Raw genomic sequence first — 20,100 nt, forward strand, 5'->3', positions numbered from 1 at the left:
TTCCCCAACTCTTGAGAAATTGTTGCACTTCAGAAATATTGTCACAGTTGGGACACCAGGTAAAAATTTCCCATGAAATTTCCAACAACAACAACAACAACAATAATAAAAATAATGATAATAATAATAACGCTGCCCCTCCAAACAGCCTGATAAACACTTTTGTTCTTTTTAAAGAACTTCACCTGACTCATGCTGCCCGCTTTATGAGCTATGTAAATGAACTGTTGACATTTTGATCTACAGGATATATAACCCTCACCACAAGGTCGGCCTTGAATTTGGGAGGAGAAAGGAAAACATGTGTTATAATGCTGCAATTTCTGGTGGAGTACGGCTGATCTTGCTATGAACCATGCTGGAGAGTTCTTGTGTCATTTATTCCCTTCATTTTGGGGTCAAGTTTTAGCACTCAGGGGAGCTAAGGGGAGAAAGAAAAAAAACCCCAACCCAGAATTAGCAGGGTTTCAAACAGAATTTGTTGTGTAGAATTACTATAGAAATGTCCAGATTTCTGAGTGACTCCATGCTTCGGGGTGAGGTGCTCGGGCCTGGCAAAATCCTAAAATTGTCCAAGAACAATTTCATTTTAGGGATGTGGTTTGCAGACATACAGGCTGAGATTTATGAAGATTTCGTATGAATACTACATCGTATTGACACTAATTATTTCATCGTGGTTATTAATTACAAACTAGCTGTGAAAGCCAGCTTTTGGAAGCGTGGCATCTCTACTATTTCCAAGGCACTCTGTGCAAGAGCAAGGCTTTGTTTCTAGCAATCTGTAATTCACTGTCTACCCCTAAATTTTTTTGTCATTTCTATCTGAATGCTGTTCCCTTTGCTGCTTTGGCTTCTCGAAAGTGGGGGGGGGGGGGGGGAATGTTCTTCAGCAGCCGGTGATTTATGGATAGGTGAGTGGACGCATGTGTTCAGCAAGCAATCTGGGGATTCCTGCTAATGGAAAAGCAGATGAGAAAGTCAGAGGGTGACATCCATTCCTCAGACCCCGGCACGTCGGACGGCTCAGTGGCACTTGTACATAGAGGGGAACTGGGTCTGAATTCCTTTGGTAAACCTAACTGCTTTGATGCTCAGTTACGGCAGCAATGCCAACATTTCTTAGCAATCCTTTTTGCTTTTCACTTTTTCATTTGGGGAAAGGATTTTATGAGAAACCTAATCAAACTGGCAGTACAGCCCAGTGCTTCGAATGACGTACGTAATCGCCCTTGCTGCCTTTTTCCGAGATACCAGCTCAACTGCCGCTGGAACAGTGAAGCTCACCTGGAGCCAGGAGCAGGGAGAATTCCCAAAACGGTATCAAGGTAAGCAGGTGGGGGGGTGGCTCGTCCCATCTATGGATTAATAGCAGTAACAGGAGCTCAAGGAAGGTGTCGTTTCCTTGGCACCTCGGCCCTGGTTTGCAGCAATATTAAATAAGCGTCGCTCTGGCTCATCAACTCTCACTGCTGTGAACCACAGCAGCTTATTTGTTTGCAAAGAATGATAAATTCTGATTTTGGTAAGTTACTCTACCTTGCTACAAACTTCGCTTTTGACTAAAAAGGGATTTCAACAAAAGCAAAGTTTTAATAGCCCCCTTTGAAAGTAATTTCTACCTTGCTGGACAAAACAAGAAGGAACAAAAGTTTTTTTTTTTTTAAATTCAACTGTACTGCTAATGTTTATTCCTTGGTTCTCTTGGACAAGTCTTACTCTAATGTGATGGGGGAAATGGTTTTTTAAACTTTGCGGTGGCTTTTGGAGCATTAAATCTGAATTAGTCTGCCAGTCTTCCTCTGATGAGTATTACACTTTTTTTGATCTTCCACTGGAAATTAGAGATTTCCTGAATGAAGTGTAAATGCACATTTACATGTACATCAAAGTCAAAACCAAGGTATTTTCTTTTTCCTGCAACGCTGTTACGGATGCATTCATTAAAAAAATAGTTCTGCCTTAATTTTGTTCTCAGGCTAAATAAGGGCTAAATAGGATACAACTTACAAGCTCAGGCTGCTGTCAAAGAGAACCATGACAAGAGCTTTATTAGCACTGGGATTTACAGCTGCTCTCGGACATCGCAGGGCCCGGGATCGGAGGTTTTGGTCAGAGCAAACGTATCCAAAGGATTATTCTGGTGATACTCGGCACGGCAGTCTAGATGCCGAAAATCTACTTCGGGTATCATTTACTCTGCACTCACCCCCTTCTACCTGTTCTTCTCCAGCCTCACTGCTGGCGACTGTGTGAGCTGAACCTCTGACTTCCCATCACCTACATTGCAGGATCCAAACCCAAGATATTCAGCATCCAGAAGAGACCTAACAGCTACGATGTTCAGTCGAAGGTAAGTGCAACAACTTCCTTGTTGGTAGTATCATAATCAGCAGTCACAGTAAGGTTCAATGAAAGAGTCAGACACTAAAAACCCTTAAATTTGACATTTTATTTCATTGCAGAAGAAAATCCAACATAGGCCTCATTATGTTATGCATCTTTAATTATAAAAATAAGCAAAGAAAATAACTTGCATCTTTCTCATTACTATGATATGTTTCAAATAACCTTTATATGAACACACTGAGCTTTAAAAATGTAATTTAAACAATAAATAATGACATATACCAGATATGCTCACTGTTTATTCCAGTACTCAGCAAAAAAACAAAAACCCCAAACTCTCTCCCCCTTCTAAGTATCTTTAAATTATAAATACATAATGCAAATTTATAATGGCACAAAACATCTAAAGTGCAAACAAATCACAATGAGAATCATGCAAACATTTCTAGATAAGCCCCTCCCCGCCCCCAAGAGAAATCATTTTGCAATGAACGCAAGATTAAAAAAATAAAGCATTAGAGATTAAATAAAATGTGAAATAGCTGGACTTAATATTGAGAATCATTCCCCATCCCCAGGGGGATCTCTCTCACCAAATTCAAACCATCTAAAATCAGGCAGCCTTCCCAGTCGACGGGAAGCGCCTCTCCCATCTCCCTGTCCCTCTCCCCTGATAAGAGAGAGCTTTAAATGACCAGCTTAGGCTAGATGGTAAAAGTTAGGCAAGGTGAACCCCAGGCCTTTTGATTTGATGGATGTGTGCTTGCGGCTTCCTTGCTACTTCAGCATAGGAAAAAAAAAAGTGACGTATTAAAGCAGCTCAAAAATCTGGTGACGTAGTTGAGGCTCTCTCCGACACGGGCCATCCAGTGAGCGCCCAACAGCAGTGCCAGTGCGGAGAGGCAGAGCTTTGGTTTGCACAGGTGATGTCTACCTGTGATACCACAGCAAATCCAATCACGGGGAATTATTTTCCCGGTCATCTTCCCACCCATATTCAGGGGACAACAAGTTTAAATTCCTACTGGAAAACGAAAGTGAATTATGATAACCCAAAAAGATAGGGTTTGGGGCAATCTAACCCTCCTCCCTGGCCCCCAGTCAAGTTGACAAACCTTCTTTGGGTTTTCATGGAAATGGATGCACAAAGCAACAGAGAAGCCACTTGCCATGAAGAGCATCTCCACGGAAAATCGTGGCTGCTAGATGTCCTCAGTGAGCTCTGCTGGTGTGAGCCCATGGAGGCCTTGGGTACCCAAAACGGGAGCTGCTTCGCACAGCCTAGAGCTGGGCTCCGTAGCACCAGTGCAGCCATCCAGGCGGTTGGTTGGGCGCTGCCTCGTGCCAGGTAAAGACCTTTTCGTAACAATTTCCCCAAATAGCAATATGCACTTGATGCGCAAACCCCAGCAGACTTCCCTATTTAGTAATCCCTGTCTCCTAACGGTGCAGCGTGAAGTGTAATGCTGTAGGGTGGAGTCGCACGTGCACAGTTCTGGGATCAGTTCCTAAGCATAAGTCAAACTTTTAGGGTCAAGATATTCAAGGGGCCTTTGGTTTTCACCTTGCAAAACTTCTTTGTGTTGGACTCTATATACCTGACTGTGATTTAAGAACGAGCAATATTGCATCTTGCTTGCCCTGGACGGCACGATTCAGAGTATTAAAAAAAAAAACAAAAAACAAACAACCCTCTACCGTCAGCAACATTTTTTGCTGCTTACAATTTTATGACAGCACTTTTGGGCTACATTTAATGAAGACAGCAATATTAGAAATGCTGCCACTGCATCTGGTTTCAATATATTAGCAGCAAGTTATTGTTTAAAGGCTTTGTGGTTTAAAAAAAAAAAAGTTATATTGCTTTAGATTTTGAAAAGAAAAATAGATCCCTCCTTTATTAGCTCTCTAACTAGTTGTGCAAGAGTCATCCACTCTGCAGACGGACTCTAACAGGGTAGATTTGGAGCGTGGAACCGGCCTTGTTGATCGCATGCCACGATGTGGCTTTTTTTGGCTCACCGAAGCCCGGCCAGACTACTGTGCAGAGAGCGGCGTTTGGGGGAGGCCCCCAGCTACTGCTGCGGGACCGGCTGCTCCGCTCCTGTTCGCAGAGGCTGCCGAAGAGGTGGATGGGAGGAAAGGCAGGTCTGAGAGCATTAATGCATGCGTCCTCTTAAAGGCAGGCACACTGCTTTACTTCCGAAGCTTAAGAGAATTTAAGGATTTTCCCTGCCTTTCCCCAGAAATCAACTTTCTAAAGGAAGTTTTACCCTGCGGCAGCTATGAGATCCCAAAGCAGCTTCTTGTCAGCCATCTGATAAGTCCCCAAATAGCTCTCCAGCAGCACTGGTGCCTTGGGTATAACTACATCTCACAGCAGCTCTGTGGAGATAGGACTGGCCAGTCTGAACTCTTCCTCCCCCTCCCCTGTTTTAACTGAGAAGAGAGGCTTGTTTCTGGCCCAGTAATTTCTGTCCTAAACATCTTCTCTCTTCCATTATAAGAAGGCCACAGAGTAGAATGTGAACTCTTGAATATGACAGAGATACTGTTTCCAGGAAAAAAGAAATAGCTAACTTACAAAACTAAGTTTATGCAATAAAGTTATTATATTCTGCTCCTTTTAAGCAGACTCTCGTGGAATTTATGTACAGTACATGACAGATTTTAAAACTATTTATACCACAGTTAGAGCAAGACCTTTAATACTCTAGTCTTAAGACAGGGTTTGTTTTTGTTAGATTTCTTTTAAAGCTTTAGACAGTTAAATACAGTACATAGATGTTAGCTTTTAAATACAATGCAAGATTATGTAACCTTCTGACTAGCTTCAACCATAGACTGGCACCTCTTTTAATCATTTCCGTAGTACAAAATGTTCCTTTCCTGATTTGGTGTGTGTCGGGGAGGGGGGGAGTTTTAACTCATTTTGCACTGTGGTGCCAGGTCACGGTAACTAGAATCATCCACAGCTAGCGAGTTTGGTAAATCAACGGGTTAACGGAGCTGTATTGGAAGGATTAGGACTGTATGACACTAAGAGACCAGGAATATGACATTCATATTCGTCCATGGCCAGCACAGATTCATAACACGAATTCCATTGACATCTTTAGGATGTGCAATAGTTATTAGTGCATCTATCGTCGCCTACCAGCTTACTACAAGAGAGAATAAACTATTCTCCTCGGTGCCAAATCTTCAGACTTCAATGGTGTTAGCGCTACAGTACATTTAGAGTTTGGTGTCTGAAGGCCTGACTACTGTACGGTTATATTTAAGACTAAGATTGTTTGGGATGTTTTTTGTGGGGAAGAAAAGAGATGGAGACATTTTGACGGCGGGAAAGCTGAGACACAACACAGATCCATGCAAAAGTTTTGTTCGAGAGGAATAGAAAATATTAATGACTAAATCTAAAACCAGTTCCTAGTTGTTATTAAAACTAGCTACAGTACACTTGGTTTGGGTGCATTACTCTTCTAGAAGAGAGACTTCAGCTTTGGTAGTGCTTAGCATCCCTTACACACCCATTGTCGCTCCCCTGAGGCGTTATGCGCTTTCGGCGGAGCTGCGCTTTGTGTGGGCCGGGACGGACCCCTCACCTCGGAGGTTCCTGAAGTAGAGTTTTAGCTTCTGTGGCTCGGTGATACGTCTCCTGGCGAAGTCCGCGCGCGGGTGGCCTTGGGCGCAGTGATCTGTCTGCAGCAGGTGGAAGAGGCTTGCCATGTTGGGTCCGATCTTCTCCATCAAGCTGTCCTTGATGGTGCTGACAGTCTCTTCATCGCACTCCAACAAGCTTCTCACCAGCTTGTTGTAATACCTGCACGAGAGTTACCATCCGTTATCCCAAGGCATTCCCCAGCAAGACAAAAGAAACAAGGTAAGAGCTGATCTCAAGCCAGGAGACCAGTCCAAGCGACAAAACTATGAGAATCAGAACTTTAAGTCGTTTAGGCCATGTCTGAAATTGATTTTTGACAGTGCACAACGTACCTATTCTTACTGCATTTAACAAATGCCCTGGACCTGGCGATGCTGTGCCTATGACATATGGAAGGAAGGCAACCCATCAAACTTCTAATGGACTCGTCCTAAGCGAGCAGCTGCTCCAGCTCTGAAAGGCAAGGCTATAAGCACAAGTGATTTTGGCATTACCTGGGTGGATCAGGAAGAAGGTGAGAGCAGGAGCTAAGATGATGTAGTAATTGGCTTAAGTGTGTGTTTTACTCTCCGCTAAACAACCAGAATTTCTAGAGCTTTAGGAAAAAAACTAATTGCAGCTTTCCAATAGACAGATACTGCCCATCATCAGACAGGATAACAGACTAAACAGACCACTGGTCTGAGCCAGTACGACCCTTCCTATGAATGTAGCCACCCCTCTGGCACCATTCCCTTTTGTTCCTCTCCCTTCCCCTCCGTGCACAGCCTTTAGCCAGGGACCAGAAGAGGGAGAAGGAAACTCAGTCCAAGTCAGAGCCTGACAGATGCATGTATTCCCCAGGGACAGATCTTTAGGACATACAATCAGTTGTCACTTCCAACAAGCTGACCATGCATTAAATCACAAGTGAGGACCTTATGCTTTGCCCTGTTGCGTGCCTGCCTCCTCTACAGCCTGCTGCTGCATTTTCGCCTTCCAGCAGCCTTGAGTACGCGTTCCATGCTCAAGGAGGGAGCCAGGAAATTGTGCTGATCTGTTTCCCCAGCGCTGCTTGAGCTGAGCAGAGAACAGTGCTCAAAGGAACGATCCTCTGCGGGGCTAAGGCAGAATCAGCACAGCCCTGCGTGCCCGCCTGGCTTGGGCAGGGAGAGCAAAGCTGGCAAGTGGGACCTCACTGTAAAAGAGAACATCTTCCTAGGGAGAGAAAGTTGGGAAAAGAGGAGCAGTCCCGTATTTGCTGGGCTACTTCTGCCTGAAAGGACGTTGGGGAACTTATTTTAAGCCTTTAAGGTCACTGTGACATTTTTCCACAGGAGCAGAAAAGAGAATAACCTGCAGGTGGAGGAGGGGAAGGAAGAGGGAAATGAGAGTTCACATTCAAACTCCTTTCCTAACTCTCAGCTCTGGCCTTTAGAGCAGCCAGTGGAGGTCAGGTGAGGTTAAAGTTTCTGCTGCACTTGAAGTACAAAAGGACCAGGCTTTGGCACGGTGGAGCACAGTGCAAGCACAGCTCAGCAGTGCTGATATTAAGGTCTGAAGCATGCACAGTAGTTGATGACGAATACATCTGTGCGAGCCATGCATCCAGCTTAAATTGGTCCCAGTCTAGCAGGACAGGAGGACCAGATCCTATTCACCTTCCTCTGGTGCGCTGCATATACCTCCTCCATACAAATATAGCTTGGTGGTTTCCATAGCTGGAGCTGCAATCAAGCAGCTCGCTAGTGTCTTTCAGGAGCTAGACTGCAAGCAAAGGCAACAAGGCTTTCCTCTCCTCCTGCTCCTGCCATGAGATTAAATCACAGGAAGATGCTATGACCTTTAACTACTTCCTCTCAGTGTCCCAGGCCAAGTGGCACATTCTTATTCTGTGGCTATGTTGGGACAGGGGCTGGGAAAGCAGGATGCTTTAGGAGACCTCAATGTAAACTATTAGCTGGGAAATCCTGCTGCTTTTGTTACTCAACATGTCATAATATCCTTTGGCTTTGACAAGGGTTGGCGGCTGTGGGGGAGGAGTTCCCTCCGTGCCGGCAGACAGCAGCTCCAGTTCAGGCTTGGTCCTCTGGAGAGGAACATCCCCAACACGTATAACACCGCTGCTGCTATCACTGCATCCTCCCTCGCTCGAGTGTCCACACGTCCCTCCTTCACCTCAGTGCCCCTACAGTCCCGCCAAGGGCTCTTTAACTCTACAATCCATCATATTAACCTGAACCGCTCTTTCAGCCTGTAAAACACTGATGCCGCAGCACTGCCTGCTCCTCATGCCAGCCCTCGGGGGAAGGCTGAAGCAAGCCTCTTCCAAATTTGCTTGGGGAAAGAGGGGAAAGACACAATTATACACGAGTATAATTTTCGCCTTCCCACAAGTATAATTTTCTGGATATAATATCTACAATAGAGTTTTCTATAATAAATTTATGCTGGTCAGAGATGCAACATCTATGTATCACTTGCATACCTGTCCTAGGATAGGTCTGGAGGCTTAAGGTGCTTCTAGATCAAGTCAAACAGCCACCCCAGAGGAGCTGTAGCATTCGCCACAGCCAGCCAACACGTTAAATTGCAGCTTGGTCTGTTTGCACTCAAATTCTAGAGCATATTTACTCAAACTGTTCAAAAAGATCCCTTTTAGCCCAATCACAAGACTCAGCACTGATTGTTCCAGGATTTAGAGGGAGAAATCCCTGCCCTTGCAGCGTGACTGCGCAGACTGCAGTAGCTCCCTGAAGCCTCTCTCTGTCCCTTGTCCTTGGATGATGGGGATAGGGCAGTTCTGTGCTCAGATAAAGGCACCAGAGAGCAGTGTGACGTGCACATTTCTGCAGCAGCTTTTGCTATCAAGAAGGAACAGCGGTGAAGACAACCCTAAAAGAGACCATTAAGAACACCAGACTACCCTTACAAATATGAACTTCTGGGTCATGGCAGAGTAAGGCTATAGAGGAGCAGGTTCGCTGGTTCCCTTTAAGCTTTTCTAGTTCTTCATATTGTCATGGTAAGTCGAAGGGCAAGGCCTCATTTGCTAGGTGCCATAAAAACCCAAGGAAAGGGATGGCTGCAGTCTGAAGAAGTGAGTGAAGTGAAGAAGAGAGAAGCAATAGGTTGAGAAGCTTTTAAGTGCTCAAGATGCCGGAGATGCTACATTAATCGAACTGGTTCGGTATTTAAAAGCTGTTTACCATTATACTGCATTCAGACTAAAAGAACTAACATTTAAACAAACTCCAGGCTTTGAAATAATGTATGTCTAGCTAATTTTATGATTCTCCCCTGGAGAAGTTTATAAGTGTATTTACCAAAAAGAGAATCAGAAGAATGCTGGTAAAACTTAACAAGAATTTGAAGAGGCAGAGAGCATTACTTAGGCTAAGCTATATTAGGACTTGTAAGAAGTTAGTCAACCCGGTTCCTCTCATTTCTTTCTCTGTGCTCCACATTTTTGCATTTGATGCATTTCAGCTGAGGAAAGCTCCACGTACCGGTTTGAGAACTGATTTGGAAGCTGGACGACCTCCGTGATGGCTTCAGGATTTCGTTTCGCAATGCCGCACATGTCCAGTTTGCTGTAGCACTCCTCTTGCACTTCGGAGATCATTCTTTGGAATGTGGAGCACCTCCGGATGGCAAGGAACACCTTGGACGTAACCCCATTTGCAATGCATTTCAAGCTTTCTTTCACAAAAGCTTTTCCCTGGAAAGAGAAGAAAAACCTTAAACTGCAACAGATTTCATAGAAAGGGACGTATTAACAGATACTCCGCTGTGGCTGGCTGCTATTAATTACCCTTGCTGCAATTACAGACCTGCTGCACATCCCTTACCAAGTACGGCAGGGAATTGGACCCTAAATGCTCACAATTATTGCATAGTTATCATTCACAGCAGTTTCAGTTGAGATGTACAGAGTCCAGTGAGAACAGCGAGCTCCTGGTCCCAAAAGATTTAGGCAATGGAAGCCTTTGCGTGAACAGACCTGAAAGTGCCAGCACCAGACATGGGCCAATTCTGCCCTCCGGGAGAGGGCCGGACCGCTGACTGCATACCAGCGATTGAACACATCTGGTTCACCAGACCTCAAGATGCTTTAAGAGCTTTTAAGTTTGTCCTTAGGAGCGAGAACACAGGGAACAAGGGGGTGTGCGCGTTTTGGGAAGAAAGTACGAGGGAAAAGGGCCCTTGGCAGAGCCACAGTCCTCTGATATTATCCTATTTATTCTGCTGTGAGCAACTGCAGCTCCGGAGAGGCTGATCTGGCTGTGCATTCCCAGGCCCAAAGACTTCCAATTCAAATCCCAGCCCTGTGCCAGGTCACACAGTCAGAAGACTTACTTTGTTAGAAGAACGTTTATATTTCCTCCTGAAGAGGAAACTTAGCTCTCCGCCCCACAAAACACTCCTTGCCAAGTCCTCACACATAGCATACAGTATGTGGAAAATGTACGGTAGAAAATAGCCCTGAAGGATGCATTTGTAGCCAAAAACCAAAATCATGGTTCAGAGGAGTAGCTAAGCAGCAGGAAGGGCTGCAAGAAAGGAAGGGTTAAGCCTGCACAGACCCCATCTCCATGAGGACAGAGAAATTAAGGCATCCATTCAGCAAAGTATTTAAGCACATGCTTTAGTGCCGCAGGACTTGTAAAAGCACTTTATTGAATTGGGGCATGAAAAGGGAGCTCTAACGGCGAGGTATTATTCTCGTCCCCTTTATACTCGTACTGTACCTGAGTGTCAAATTTAGCAGCACTGTACAGGAAGGACTTGCAGATGTCGTACATGCCATCCGTGTCGCACGTGGAGTTCTCCAGACAGGCGAAGGCCCCACAGCCCACCTGGAGGGCACTGTTCAGACAGCGAACCACCTCAGCTGCAGAGAGAGGCACAGGTGCAACATTACAGACGCACCGCTCCCCGATGCCCAACGCCGTGAAGTCCTTCTCCAGCGCAAAGGCAAGTCACGCTCAACTGCAATCAAGCAGTAGCCTTATCGCTTTTCAGGACTGGAGGGAAAGGTAACAAAGAGGGGCCAAAGGCACTGCCAAAGGGAGTTATACGCTGAAGTCATGCAACAGATCACCAGCCAATCGAGGAACAGAAACTGCAACTACTGAAACCTTCAACTGGTTACATACGGATTGAAAGAGACGCAACACCTGGTAGGCTTTGCCTAGATGGAGACTTACGGGTCTGTCCCAACCTCATTCTGATTGCATGCGTTTACAGCTTTATTCAGAGTTCCTCTAAAGAAGGCAGAAGTTAATGAGGATGGGCCCATGAAGAGCACAGGGTGGTGAGGTCTTCTGCACGGTCTTAGACTGAGGGGAGGTCGGAGCAGCTTGGCAGCATCTGGCTCACAAACCTCCTTTGAAAATGAGACTGAAGTGATGGCGATTGCCAATAAGCTGGCATGAAATGTGCACTTACTGCGAGGAAGCGCTGGTTTTGCTAGCATTGGAGGTATTTGTGCTTTTCTAAAAAGTGTAAAGTATCTAGAAATAAGATTTTAGTTTGCGTGTCAATTATCAGTACTACAAAGGACTTGAACGAGCAGCTTGGTGCTAAATACTAACCTGGTACCCAGCAGTTTGCAAGCATAGCCAAGAGAAGTCATATTGCTGAAGATTTGCAAAGAGAAGGGACATTTGGACAGAGAAAGTTAAGGTAATGGAGCTGACCATGTATAATTAAAATCGTTGAGGCAGTAGTTAGTCTCAACAGGAGGGTATCCATGTCATCCCATCTTTTTTAGTGCAGATACTATGCATTTTAACAATGAATCAGCAGTATTGCCACATGATTGCCCTGAAATTAGTAGGGATTAACCTTTTTTGGTAAGCTGAACATCTGTCCCCTTATGCGTCTGTGCAAGGCATATTCATTACTTTTGCAGATCATGTTACGAGACATTCTTTAGGAAGAAATGCAAAGCCAGTGTCTCCCATCAAGATCCTAGGTGTGGGAAAAGTGAGGATTTGCATTTAGTGGAAGAGAACACACCTTATTAAGAGCTAAGTTGTAGCCTAAAGACGTATCTATATAACTAAGATCTCTACAGAAAAGAGGAGAAAAAAAAAAAAATTAAAAAATCACCCAATTAACCCCTCCTCATTCTCCGCTTTTGCTTACGTGCCTGAAGGGAGAAATATTTGGTAAGATCATCCTCTCCCCAGTTCATAACCTCACCATCACACAAGTCATTCCCATAATTATGTTTCCACAGGTTCAAATTATAACTTTGCTTTCAGCAGACTTAGTATGCATTAAGCTTTTATTGTTTTAGGCACGGTGCAATAGTGAGACCCTATGTTTCTATAGCAACCAAATACAAAAGGAAATTGAGCAAACACCCTAGTATAATGCTGCAGAGCCTTGCAGATCTAAAATAAGACATCTGTTAATGAGCTCCAAATTAGAGACCTAATATCTTTTCAGTACACTAGAAGACAGATTTTTAATTTCCATTGTTCCAGACAATGTGTCCAACTTATCTAAGCATCTATAGTGCACAAAGTAGAGACATCCAGAGCTGACTTGCCAGCAATTTTTTTATCCATTGTAAAAGCAAGTTTGCTAAATGTCACAATCGTATTTTTATGGCACCATCTAACTGATAGCAATCAGTTTTTGAAAATAAATGCTAGCAGTGGACAGTTTCTAGGTTACCGCATTCTTCAAAGTCGCATATCTCTCTCCCCCTCTTTGAATAGACAGATGTTTGGCAGAACAATGGTTCAGACAAATTTCCACGGATTTTATCAACTTCCTAAAAAGCAAGGAATTTAACACCAAAGTATGATTGCAATTGGAGAAGAGATAAAGATACATGCAAGCAGGAGAAAAAAAAGTACACGGAACTCATTTAGTAGATGGGGAGGAGGAAAGAGAATGGATTGCATCCTGCAAGCAGATCACACACCGGTTCCCTGACCCAGCTCCTGAAAGGACATGATTTCTTCTCCAGCTATGCACCAATATCCTCCTGAATCAGACCCTTAAATTAATATTTGTTCCTACCAGCCATTAAGTTTATATGCAAAAAAAAAAAAAGAAAAAAAAAGGAAAAAAAAAAGAAAAATCAGCAGTAGAGATATCTGAAACAGTTTAACACATCAGGGTTCAGGCTCAAAGCCCTCCTTACTGGGTGTTACCTGAGTTCTGGGCTGCAACCCTGGGTTTCCTGGGGCTCACAGAATCATTCTGTTCAGCTTCATAGGATGCAGATGCACTGATCACCAGCAGCAGGAGAAAACCAGACTTTAGTAGCATTCTCTGACAAGTTTCCGCTAAGTGTGGTTTTTTGGGTGGGTTGGTTTTTTTTTGGGTTTTTTTTTTTTTTGGGTGTATGTGTGTGTGTGTGTGTGTCTCTCTCTCTCCTCTTCCACTTCGGCTTGAGCAAAGATGTGGATCTGGATACGCGCTCCCAGGGAGAGAGAAAGGAGTCCGCCGAGGCTCAGGGACGTGCTGCAGCCCGGCTCTGCCTGGCCCCTCTGGCTCCTGCTCGCTGGGGGACCAGGAGCAGTGCCGAGGGCTTTTATAGCCGCCCTTATCGGTCCCCCCGCGGGCTGCCGAGCCAATCGGGAGGCGCTGGGCAGAGCCAATGGCAGACTGGACTCATTCAAGCCCCAGAAAACTGCAACTTCACAGGAAGAATATTTTCCAGCCAATTAAAAGTACCTGCCAAACAACAATAACCCAAAAGTTAATCTTTGGAGAGGCGGTGGGAAAGGGAGGGGGGGACTTCCTAGGGATAATTGAGCTCAAGGAAATGACAGGGCAGCCCGAAATCTTCCCCCACCCCCAAAAAATCACCTGCCCTTTAAGAAAAGAGATTTTCCCATCCGTTTAGCAGTTATCCCAGGGTTACGGCAGCTTGGAAGAAGGGAAGGGGCATTTTTGGACAGCACGTACGACGGGGGCTGGCAGCGAGCCTTCACGCAGTGGGTCGGCTCTGCACCTGACCCCAGCCCCCCAGAAAGGCGAAGAGGACGTACCTGTGTGCGTGCAGATGGGAGGCATCGCCTCTTGCCTGCCAAAGCACGTGTGCGCGACGCTGAACCCGTGTACAAACACACTACGCCTCACGTAGGCACATGCAAATACCCTCTCGGTGCCTAAAACCTTATTCCTAGTACACTGCAGTCCTTATCTTCCCCTCGCTCGCACAATTACTTTAACAAAATCATGCGCTCGTACCTCAGACTTCAGCGCAGTCTCGCTTTTACTGCTTCCCAGCGAAGCTCAAGAAACAATTTTGTAGGTGTTTGGTGGTTTTCCTGCTCCACCCCCCCCCCCATCTCAATCCTGTTTTTCAGATTTCTTAACGGGAGGAGGCACCCTAATGCTTCATTTAATCTTCATTTTAATAGGCACATAATGAGGATTAACACACTAGAGGACTGACTATCCTGTATACCAGAGACAATTTAAGGTTCTGAGTATTTAAGAGATGAAAGTATAAGCAGTAGTATAAAGCCTCCGAGCTGAAAGGAAATCAGGAAGGTGCACGGAGGAAGAAGATTTATAGATAAAAAGTTACAAGTTCCTGCAGCTTAGAGTAAGTCGAAAGATTTAGGTATCGGGTATTACTTATCAGAGACAAGACAGCTTCTTTTGGATCTTGAGCATGTTTGATTTTCACTGAGCTATCCCCACAATCTTTTCTGTCGAAGGAAAAATACTCTCGTCTCTGTGGTGCCAGGCAAGGAAAAGCAGCTGGAATAGATTCATAGATCCGTCCACGTACAGAAGTTCCGTTTGGATGAACCAATTCTACAAAACTCATTTAAGTGGAGGTGCAAAAAACCCTCGTCCTGTGGGCATTCATTCAGGTTTATGGGTGGTTACATTTAAAAGTCAATAAGGAAGCAATTTAAAGAAAAACAGAAGTAGCCTCTTCCTTAGCGGAGCTCCAGAAACAGTGCCCGCTGCTTTACCTCATTCCTGTCTTTTTTTGCCTAGGTTTGACAGCTTTGACCATGACAACGGGACCACTCTCGTTTCTCGCCCCATCCCTGAGGTCCAATTTCTTCCGAGAAGGAGCTGACAGCTCAGTTTGGGCTGCACAGCCCCATTTGTGTTGGCATATTTGGTGTCAGCTTCAATTGGAATAGGAACAGGAGCGAGGTTGTACTCCTGCCTTGGGGTCAAAATAACAGCTGTGCCAGATGTTCCAAGAACATTCAAAAAGCACTGAAACAGAAGGGTTTCGGGTTTCATCTCAGTTTTGTGACACCGAGCCAATTTCATTAAATAAAAAAAAAAAAAAAAAAAAGAAGAAGCAGTCCTGCAAAAGCACTGTGGTTTCTCTACTTAATAGGACCGGTCCAGTTTGCAAGTGAGAATAATCCCATAGGGTTTGATTCTGATTAAATCAAAAGCAACTCTGGCATTGACTTCAATGGGGGATGAATCACCATTCTATCTAAGTCCTATTCGGAGTGGAAGCATTGCATTTTCCACAAAATTGAATTTCAAACTCAAAGCCTGATTTCTCCACCCCTTCACCCCCAAGGTGAAAATTCCTACTTGTCTTTTTTAATGTTTCAATCTGAACTGTAAGTAGTTTGCAAAACAAAACAGGTTGTCCTGGCCCTCTCACGTATACAACCTCATTTGAGTCCCAGTGTAAGGAAAAGTTAGTAGCAAGTAGCTCCTATAAATACTAAAATTCTTCCAGCACATTTTCTGTTCTTTCTCATATCATTATTCCAGGGCTGATTTACTCCTTTAGGGACATATTTAGTATTTGTACCTGCTGCGTATTTTCAAAGCAACCCATTTTAATTATGAACGGCAATAACAGGAGATCAACTGTAAGATGAGGCTCAGTTTGCTAATGGGAGCGGGCACTACAATATGGTGCGATATATTGGATCGGGACACATGCAAACATTATAACAACAGAAAAACTTTATCGAGTCTCCAAAAAGACCCTGTGAAGGCAGTACCTTTATTACGGCTTTAAGAAAGTGGGAAAATGAATTCAGGAGTGAAGGACCCATACTGAGTTGCTGTCAAATTTGGCAGGAGACTTGTACAAGCAAATTTCTGCATGAGACATTTGAGTACTTTGGTACCAGAGCATATTTGCATTACTTATTTTGCATACTGAAGGCAACAAGAACTGCAAAATCCCCCTGTAACTTCAATTTTGCACTCACTGTATGATGGCAGAGGAGCTTGGCTTCTCTCTTGTACCCAAGCTTTTAAAGGGAAAAAGAAACAACCAGCGCAGGAATCATTAGACTGTTCAAACATTGGTGGTTTGCCCATTCCAGGGTCATGCCTTTAAGACTGCTGCTAGAAGGTTTAGGGACACAAGAAGAATACCCATTACGGGATAAGATTTTTCCCTAAAAATCTTCCTTCCTCCTGTTCTCAGTTAATAGCTGGCCTATACCCTAGACGTCTCACCAGCAGAGAAAAGAAACCCCAAAATAAAAACCCCAAAGAAGTTCCACTATTTTGTTACTAAAGGCTCAGCATGACCTGCTGGAAGACTTTTCTCTGTAGCTTCCCTTACAGGTTGAATGCTGCCCTGAAGTAGAAGGGTTTGTTTCCCAGCTGATACATGTAAAGAGAGAAAAGAAAGGCACTGTTAGCCCTGAGTGAACTGTCCCCTTCTTTCCATTTCCATTCAAAAGCTCCTGTTAAATCGAACAGTACACACTATTGTACCACTGTTAGTCTATTCCCAAGGTGTTAGGATTTTTGTCCAACCTCAGTAAGAAATACAGGGGCAAAGAAAAGAAGCAAAAGCAAAGAGGGGAACTTGAAGTCAATAACCCCCCCGCTTTGTGCTCAGCTGCTCCCTGGCTGGAAGCTGCTGCGAGGGCAGCGGCCCCCCCTGCCATTGTGTAACTCGATCCGTGCCCACCTTGCAGCCCCCCCTTCCCCAGCACAGGACCCCTCCATTCGCTTCGCTCCGCTCCGGAGGGACGTGAGCAACTGCATCACCTCGGGAGTTAGCAACGCTCCGCTGGTTCGTCCCTGCACGTCTGCTCCTTCCAAGCAAACGAACCTCCTCTTCGGCCGCCTCTCGCAGCAGCGACACTTTGGCACACACGTCCGCAACCACCCCACCCTTTCCTTGCGGCTCGGCCGGTTGACAGGCTGCAAGTTAACTCTCTTAACGCGCAAAAGGGATGGCTGGAAAGAGCCGCCACGGAGCGGCATCGGGCGTACGGGGTTAGGTTCGCACGGAGCAGGACCCGTGTCCGGCAAGGGGCAGAGCACACTCCCTCCTCACCGCAACTCTAACGCGCATTGAACCTCACGGGAAACGCTCCGTGCGTTGTAAGGATCAAACCTGCGCTGTCTCGAGGCCTTGATAGCTCGCCAGCCGCCTGCGCACATCTCGCTGGACCAGATCCTCAACAGGTGTACATTAGTATAACCGCCGAATTCAATATTAGCCCTTCATCTACACCATTATTCTGATGCGTCACTACACGCTGTCTGGATGCAATTCCCCATCGTAGAGTTATAAACCAGGAGTAGCTTCAATTACACTGACAGTATAAAAGCAAAGTAAGGGAGAGGCTAAGCAGAACCTTTTAATTTGCTTAGCCCAAATGAATAACCCTGGCTGCACCGGTGCAAGCGATGTCAGAACTTGTTCCAAAAGGCAGGATACAATTTAAGAGTTACCTGGGTGTCTGCCCCAACAAAGCCACTTGGATCCATCTACAGGCTTTGGCCTTCGCTCCATAAACCTGGCAACAACAACAACAAAAAACCTGCTCAATATCTTCTTATTATACAAAGGGATTTAGTATCTCTGGTTTATATGCAGAAAGTCAGAAGAGGTTTAATTGTGTCGCGACCGCTGTATGTTTAAGGTACAATTGTTTAATGCCCAACATAAGGTTACAACTATTGTCTTCTACTGTGTTTGAGGTAATTGGAAACATAAATGAAGGCAAGTTAAAGGTCTTCTCATATTACTGTACTACATGATTTATTCACTTCGCACAATTTGATTTTTTAATAAAAGGAATTATGTATTTTAGTATATTTCTGCTGGGATTGTTTTGTATCTTGTAAATGCAATGCATGATGAAAAGTGATTACTAATAATAACCCGGTATTACTTGTAATCCTATGCTCTAAACCCTGACTGCCTGTTTCAATGGGATTTTGATTAAAACCAAATGTGCATCACATATCAGATACATAAAGAACTTTCAGCACTCAATTCCTGGTACCTTGGGCTGATCCAGGCATTGAAAATACTCATCTATGGAAGGTGAAACAGTCCTTTAAAGGCATTGCTGTGGCAGGCTGACAGCTTTACTCCACTCTAACCAAACGTGGCTATCACTGGCTTGGACTGGATTTGTACCTGAAAAACAGAGTCAGAGGTTTTTTAATCCTTCCATTCGGCAGGTAGATGTGCCAGTCCCAGTCCCAGCCCTAAAGTACTAGCCAAGAGGAGTTATAGAAACAGGACGTGGCTCACGGAGGCGAGGAAGTTGCATTTACACACGGCAATATGCTTTGGCAGGTTATCCCGCATCATGCCGATGAGTAATGTATTTTGGAGGATGCACATGGAGACAGAATGCCAGGTTTTGCACACAGTGACAGAGCTGTTCACCTGAACTAAAAGCAGTCAGAGTTCAGAGATGCTGGCACAGATGAAGAGAGGAAGGAAGCCCCCCAGAATTTTAGAGTGGTCAGACACCCATCACATATACTTTCCACCCTGCAGCCAGCAGTTCACCAGGCAGTTGATCCAGAATCCCCGATGCTTTTGACTGCAGCAAGAGTTAATCCCAAACCTGATTTTGAGGGGCTCTGGGTAAGACTCCCCCCACACCAGTCTTTGCCACAGAGGCACACCCCACCCCCCCCCCGCCCAGCACTTGCAATAAGTATTTCCCTCCCCCGGCTCCAGAGCCTGATGACACTAGCAAATATCTAAATAGTTTTTGCAAAGGCTTGCCTTAACCAGAAAGTGGATCTCTCATTAAAGCATAAAATTAAACACTTCAGAACAAAGATATTGGCACATTAATATGGAGATTCTGCCTCCCCCCCCCCCCTTCATCAAAATGCATTAGCCCTTCATGTGCAATTTGCATTGGAAAGCGTAGGAGCCACATAGCATTAACAGCTGTGAAATTGGTGTCATTCTTAAAGGTTAAAATAAACCCAGCTATTCTCTAAAGCTGCCAAGCATTTCTTTGCAAGATCTATGGCCAGAGCCTTCATGAATCATGAATTTGCTTTTTTTGTGTGCTGTGGAAGGATCCTTGGGAAGATCTTTCCCCTGTTTACAGGCAGGCAAGAGCATTCCCTGCTCAGCCTCTTGCAGGGTGACCTCAGCACTAGGTGTGAAACAAGGCATGCAGGAATCAGCCAGCAATATACATTTCAATTTGCACAGCAGCTCTTTAAAGAAAAAAAAAAAAAAGGGAATGACATGGCAGTCTCCTCACTCTACTCTTGAGAAAGTCTCTTGAAACTTTTCTAGCCAATAGTTACTGGAATTTGTTTTGCAAGAGTGTCATTTTGTATTTTTTCTTTTTATTACCGTAACAAGTCACAGATCCTAAAGTTAGTATATTAAATATTCTGGTGACTGTACTGACAAGAACATTTAACATGAGAATCATTCTTTCCCCATGATTTTTCAGAAGCTAGAAAGATTATTCTCAGGGAAAACCTATTAATTGCCAAGGCCTAAATAACACAGTGCCTTGTTAGATAAGAGGCGCCAAGTGAGTAGAGCATAATTCAAAACATATAGAAGCAAATGGGAAATCTCCCCTGGGGATTACGGCCTCTGGTCTCCGTGTCAGAGGTTGACTCGCAGCCGATGCAACCCCAGAACTGCAGAGGCTGAAGGTCCCTTGAAATCATTGTACCTCCTGGATTTTGGGCTAGTTAAAGCAAAGGCCAGTGGATGCTTATTGTCCCAGTCCCTGCTCTGAAATACTCGTATGCAATACCTGTTTGTCACAGTAGAAACATTCATGGGGTATTTTTAGAAGAAGAAAACCAGGGAAATCTTCCGTATTTCCTCTGAGATTCCACACCAGTAACACAGCCGTTCTTCTCCTTTTAGGGCTCCT

The 20,100-nt window shown here is 44.7% G+C and overlaps 1 protein-coding gene and 1 long non-coding RNA gene across 2 annotated transcripts; one reads left to right on the plus strand and one right to left on the minus strand.

Annotated features, from left to right (window-relative positions):
• Window positions 1–92: 92 nt before the first annotated feature.
• On the plus strand, window positions 93–7,452 carry LOC138688712 (uncharacterized). The gene is made up of 3 exons (XR_011327591.1): window positions 93–1,328; window positions 2,234–6,235; window positions 6,337–7,452. It is a non-coding gene; the product is annotated as an uncharacterized lncRNA (long non-coding RNA).
• Window positions 2,438–13,542, minus strand: STC1 (stanniocalcin 1). Its single transcript, XM_009916704.2, has 4 exons — window positions 13,171–13,542; window positions 10,747–10,889; window positions 9,505–9,716; window positions 2,438–6,175 (listed from the first exon to the last, which is right to left on the minus strand). The coding sequence occupies exons 1-4, from the start codon at window positions 13,286–13,288 to the stop codon at window positions 5,905–5,907; spliced, it is 744 nt and encodes a 247-aa protein (XP_009915006.1). The 5' UTR covers window positions 13,289–13,542; the 3' UTR covers window positions 2,438–5,904.
• Between the last annotated feature and the right edge of the window lie 6,558 nt (window positions 13,543–20,100).

This window comes from Haliaeetus albicilla, chromosome 13, assembly GCF_947461875.1.
Source record: "Haliaeetus albicilla chromosome 13, bHalAlb1.1, whole genome shotgun sequence".
Classification (NCBI taxonomy): domain Eukaryota; kingdom Metazoa; phylum Chordata; class Aves; order Accipitriformes; family Accipitridae; genus Haliaeetus; species Haliaeetus albicilla.

What these genes read in the sequence shown, in the direction of transcription:
- STC1 (XM_009916704.2), bottom strand. Translation starts at nt 13,288, where the DNA reads ATGCTACTAAAGTCTGGTTTTCTCCTGCTGCTGGTGATCAGTGCATCT. An exon ending in CTGCTAAATTTGACACTCAG is followed by an intron (nt 9,717 to 10,746) that starts GTACAGTACGAG and finishes TTCTCTTTCCAG; the next exon opens with GGAAAAGCTTTTGTGAAAGA. An exon ending in CCAAATCAGTTCTCAAACCG is followed by an intron (nt 6,176 to 9,504) that starts GTACGTGGAGCT and finishes ACTCTCGTGCAG; the next exon opens with GTATTACAACAAGCTGGTGA.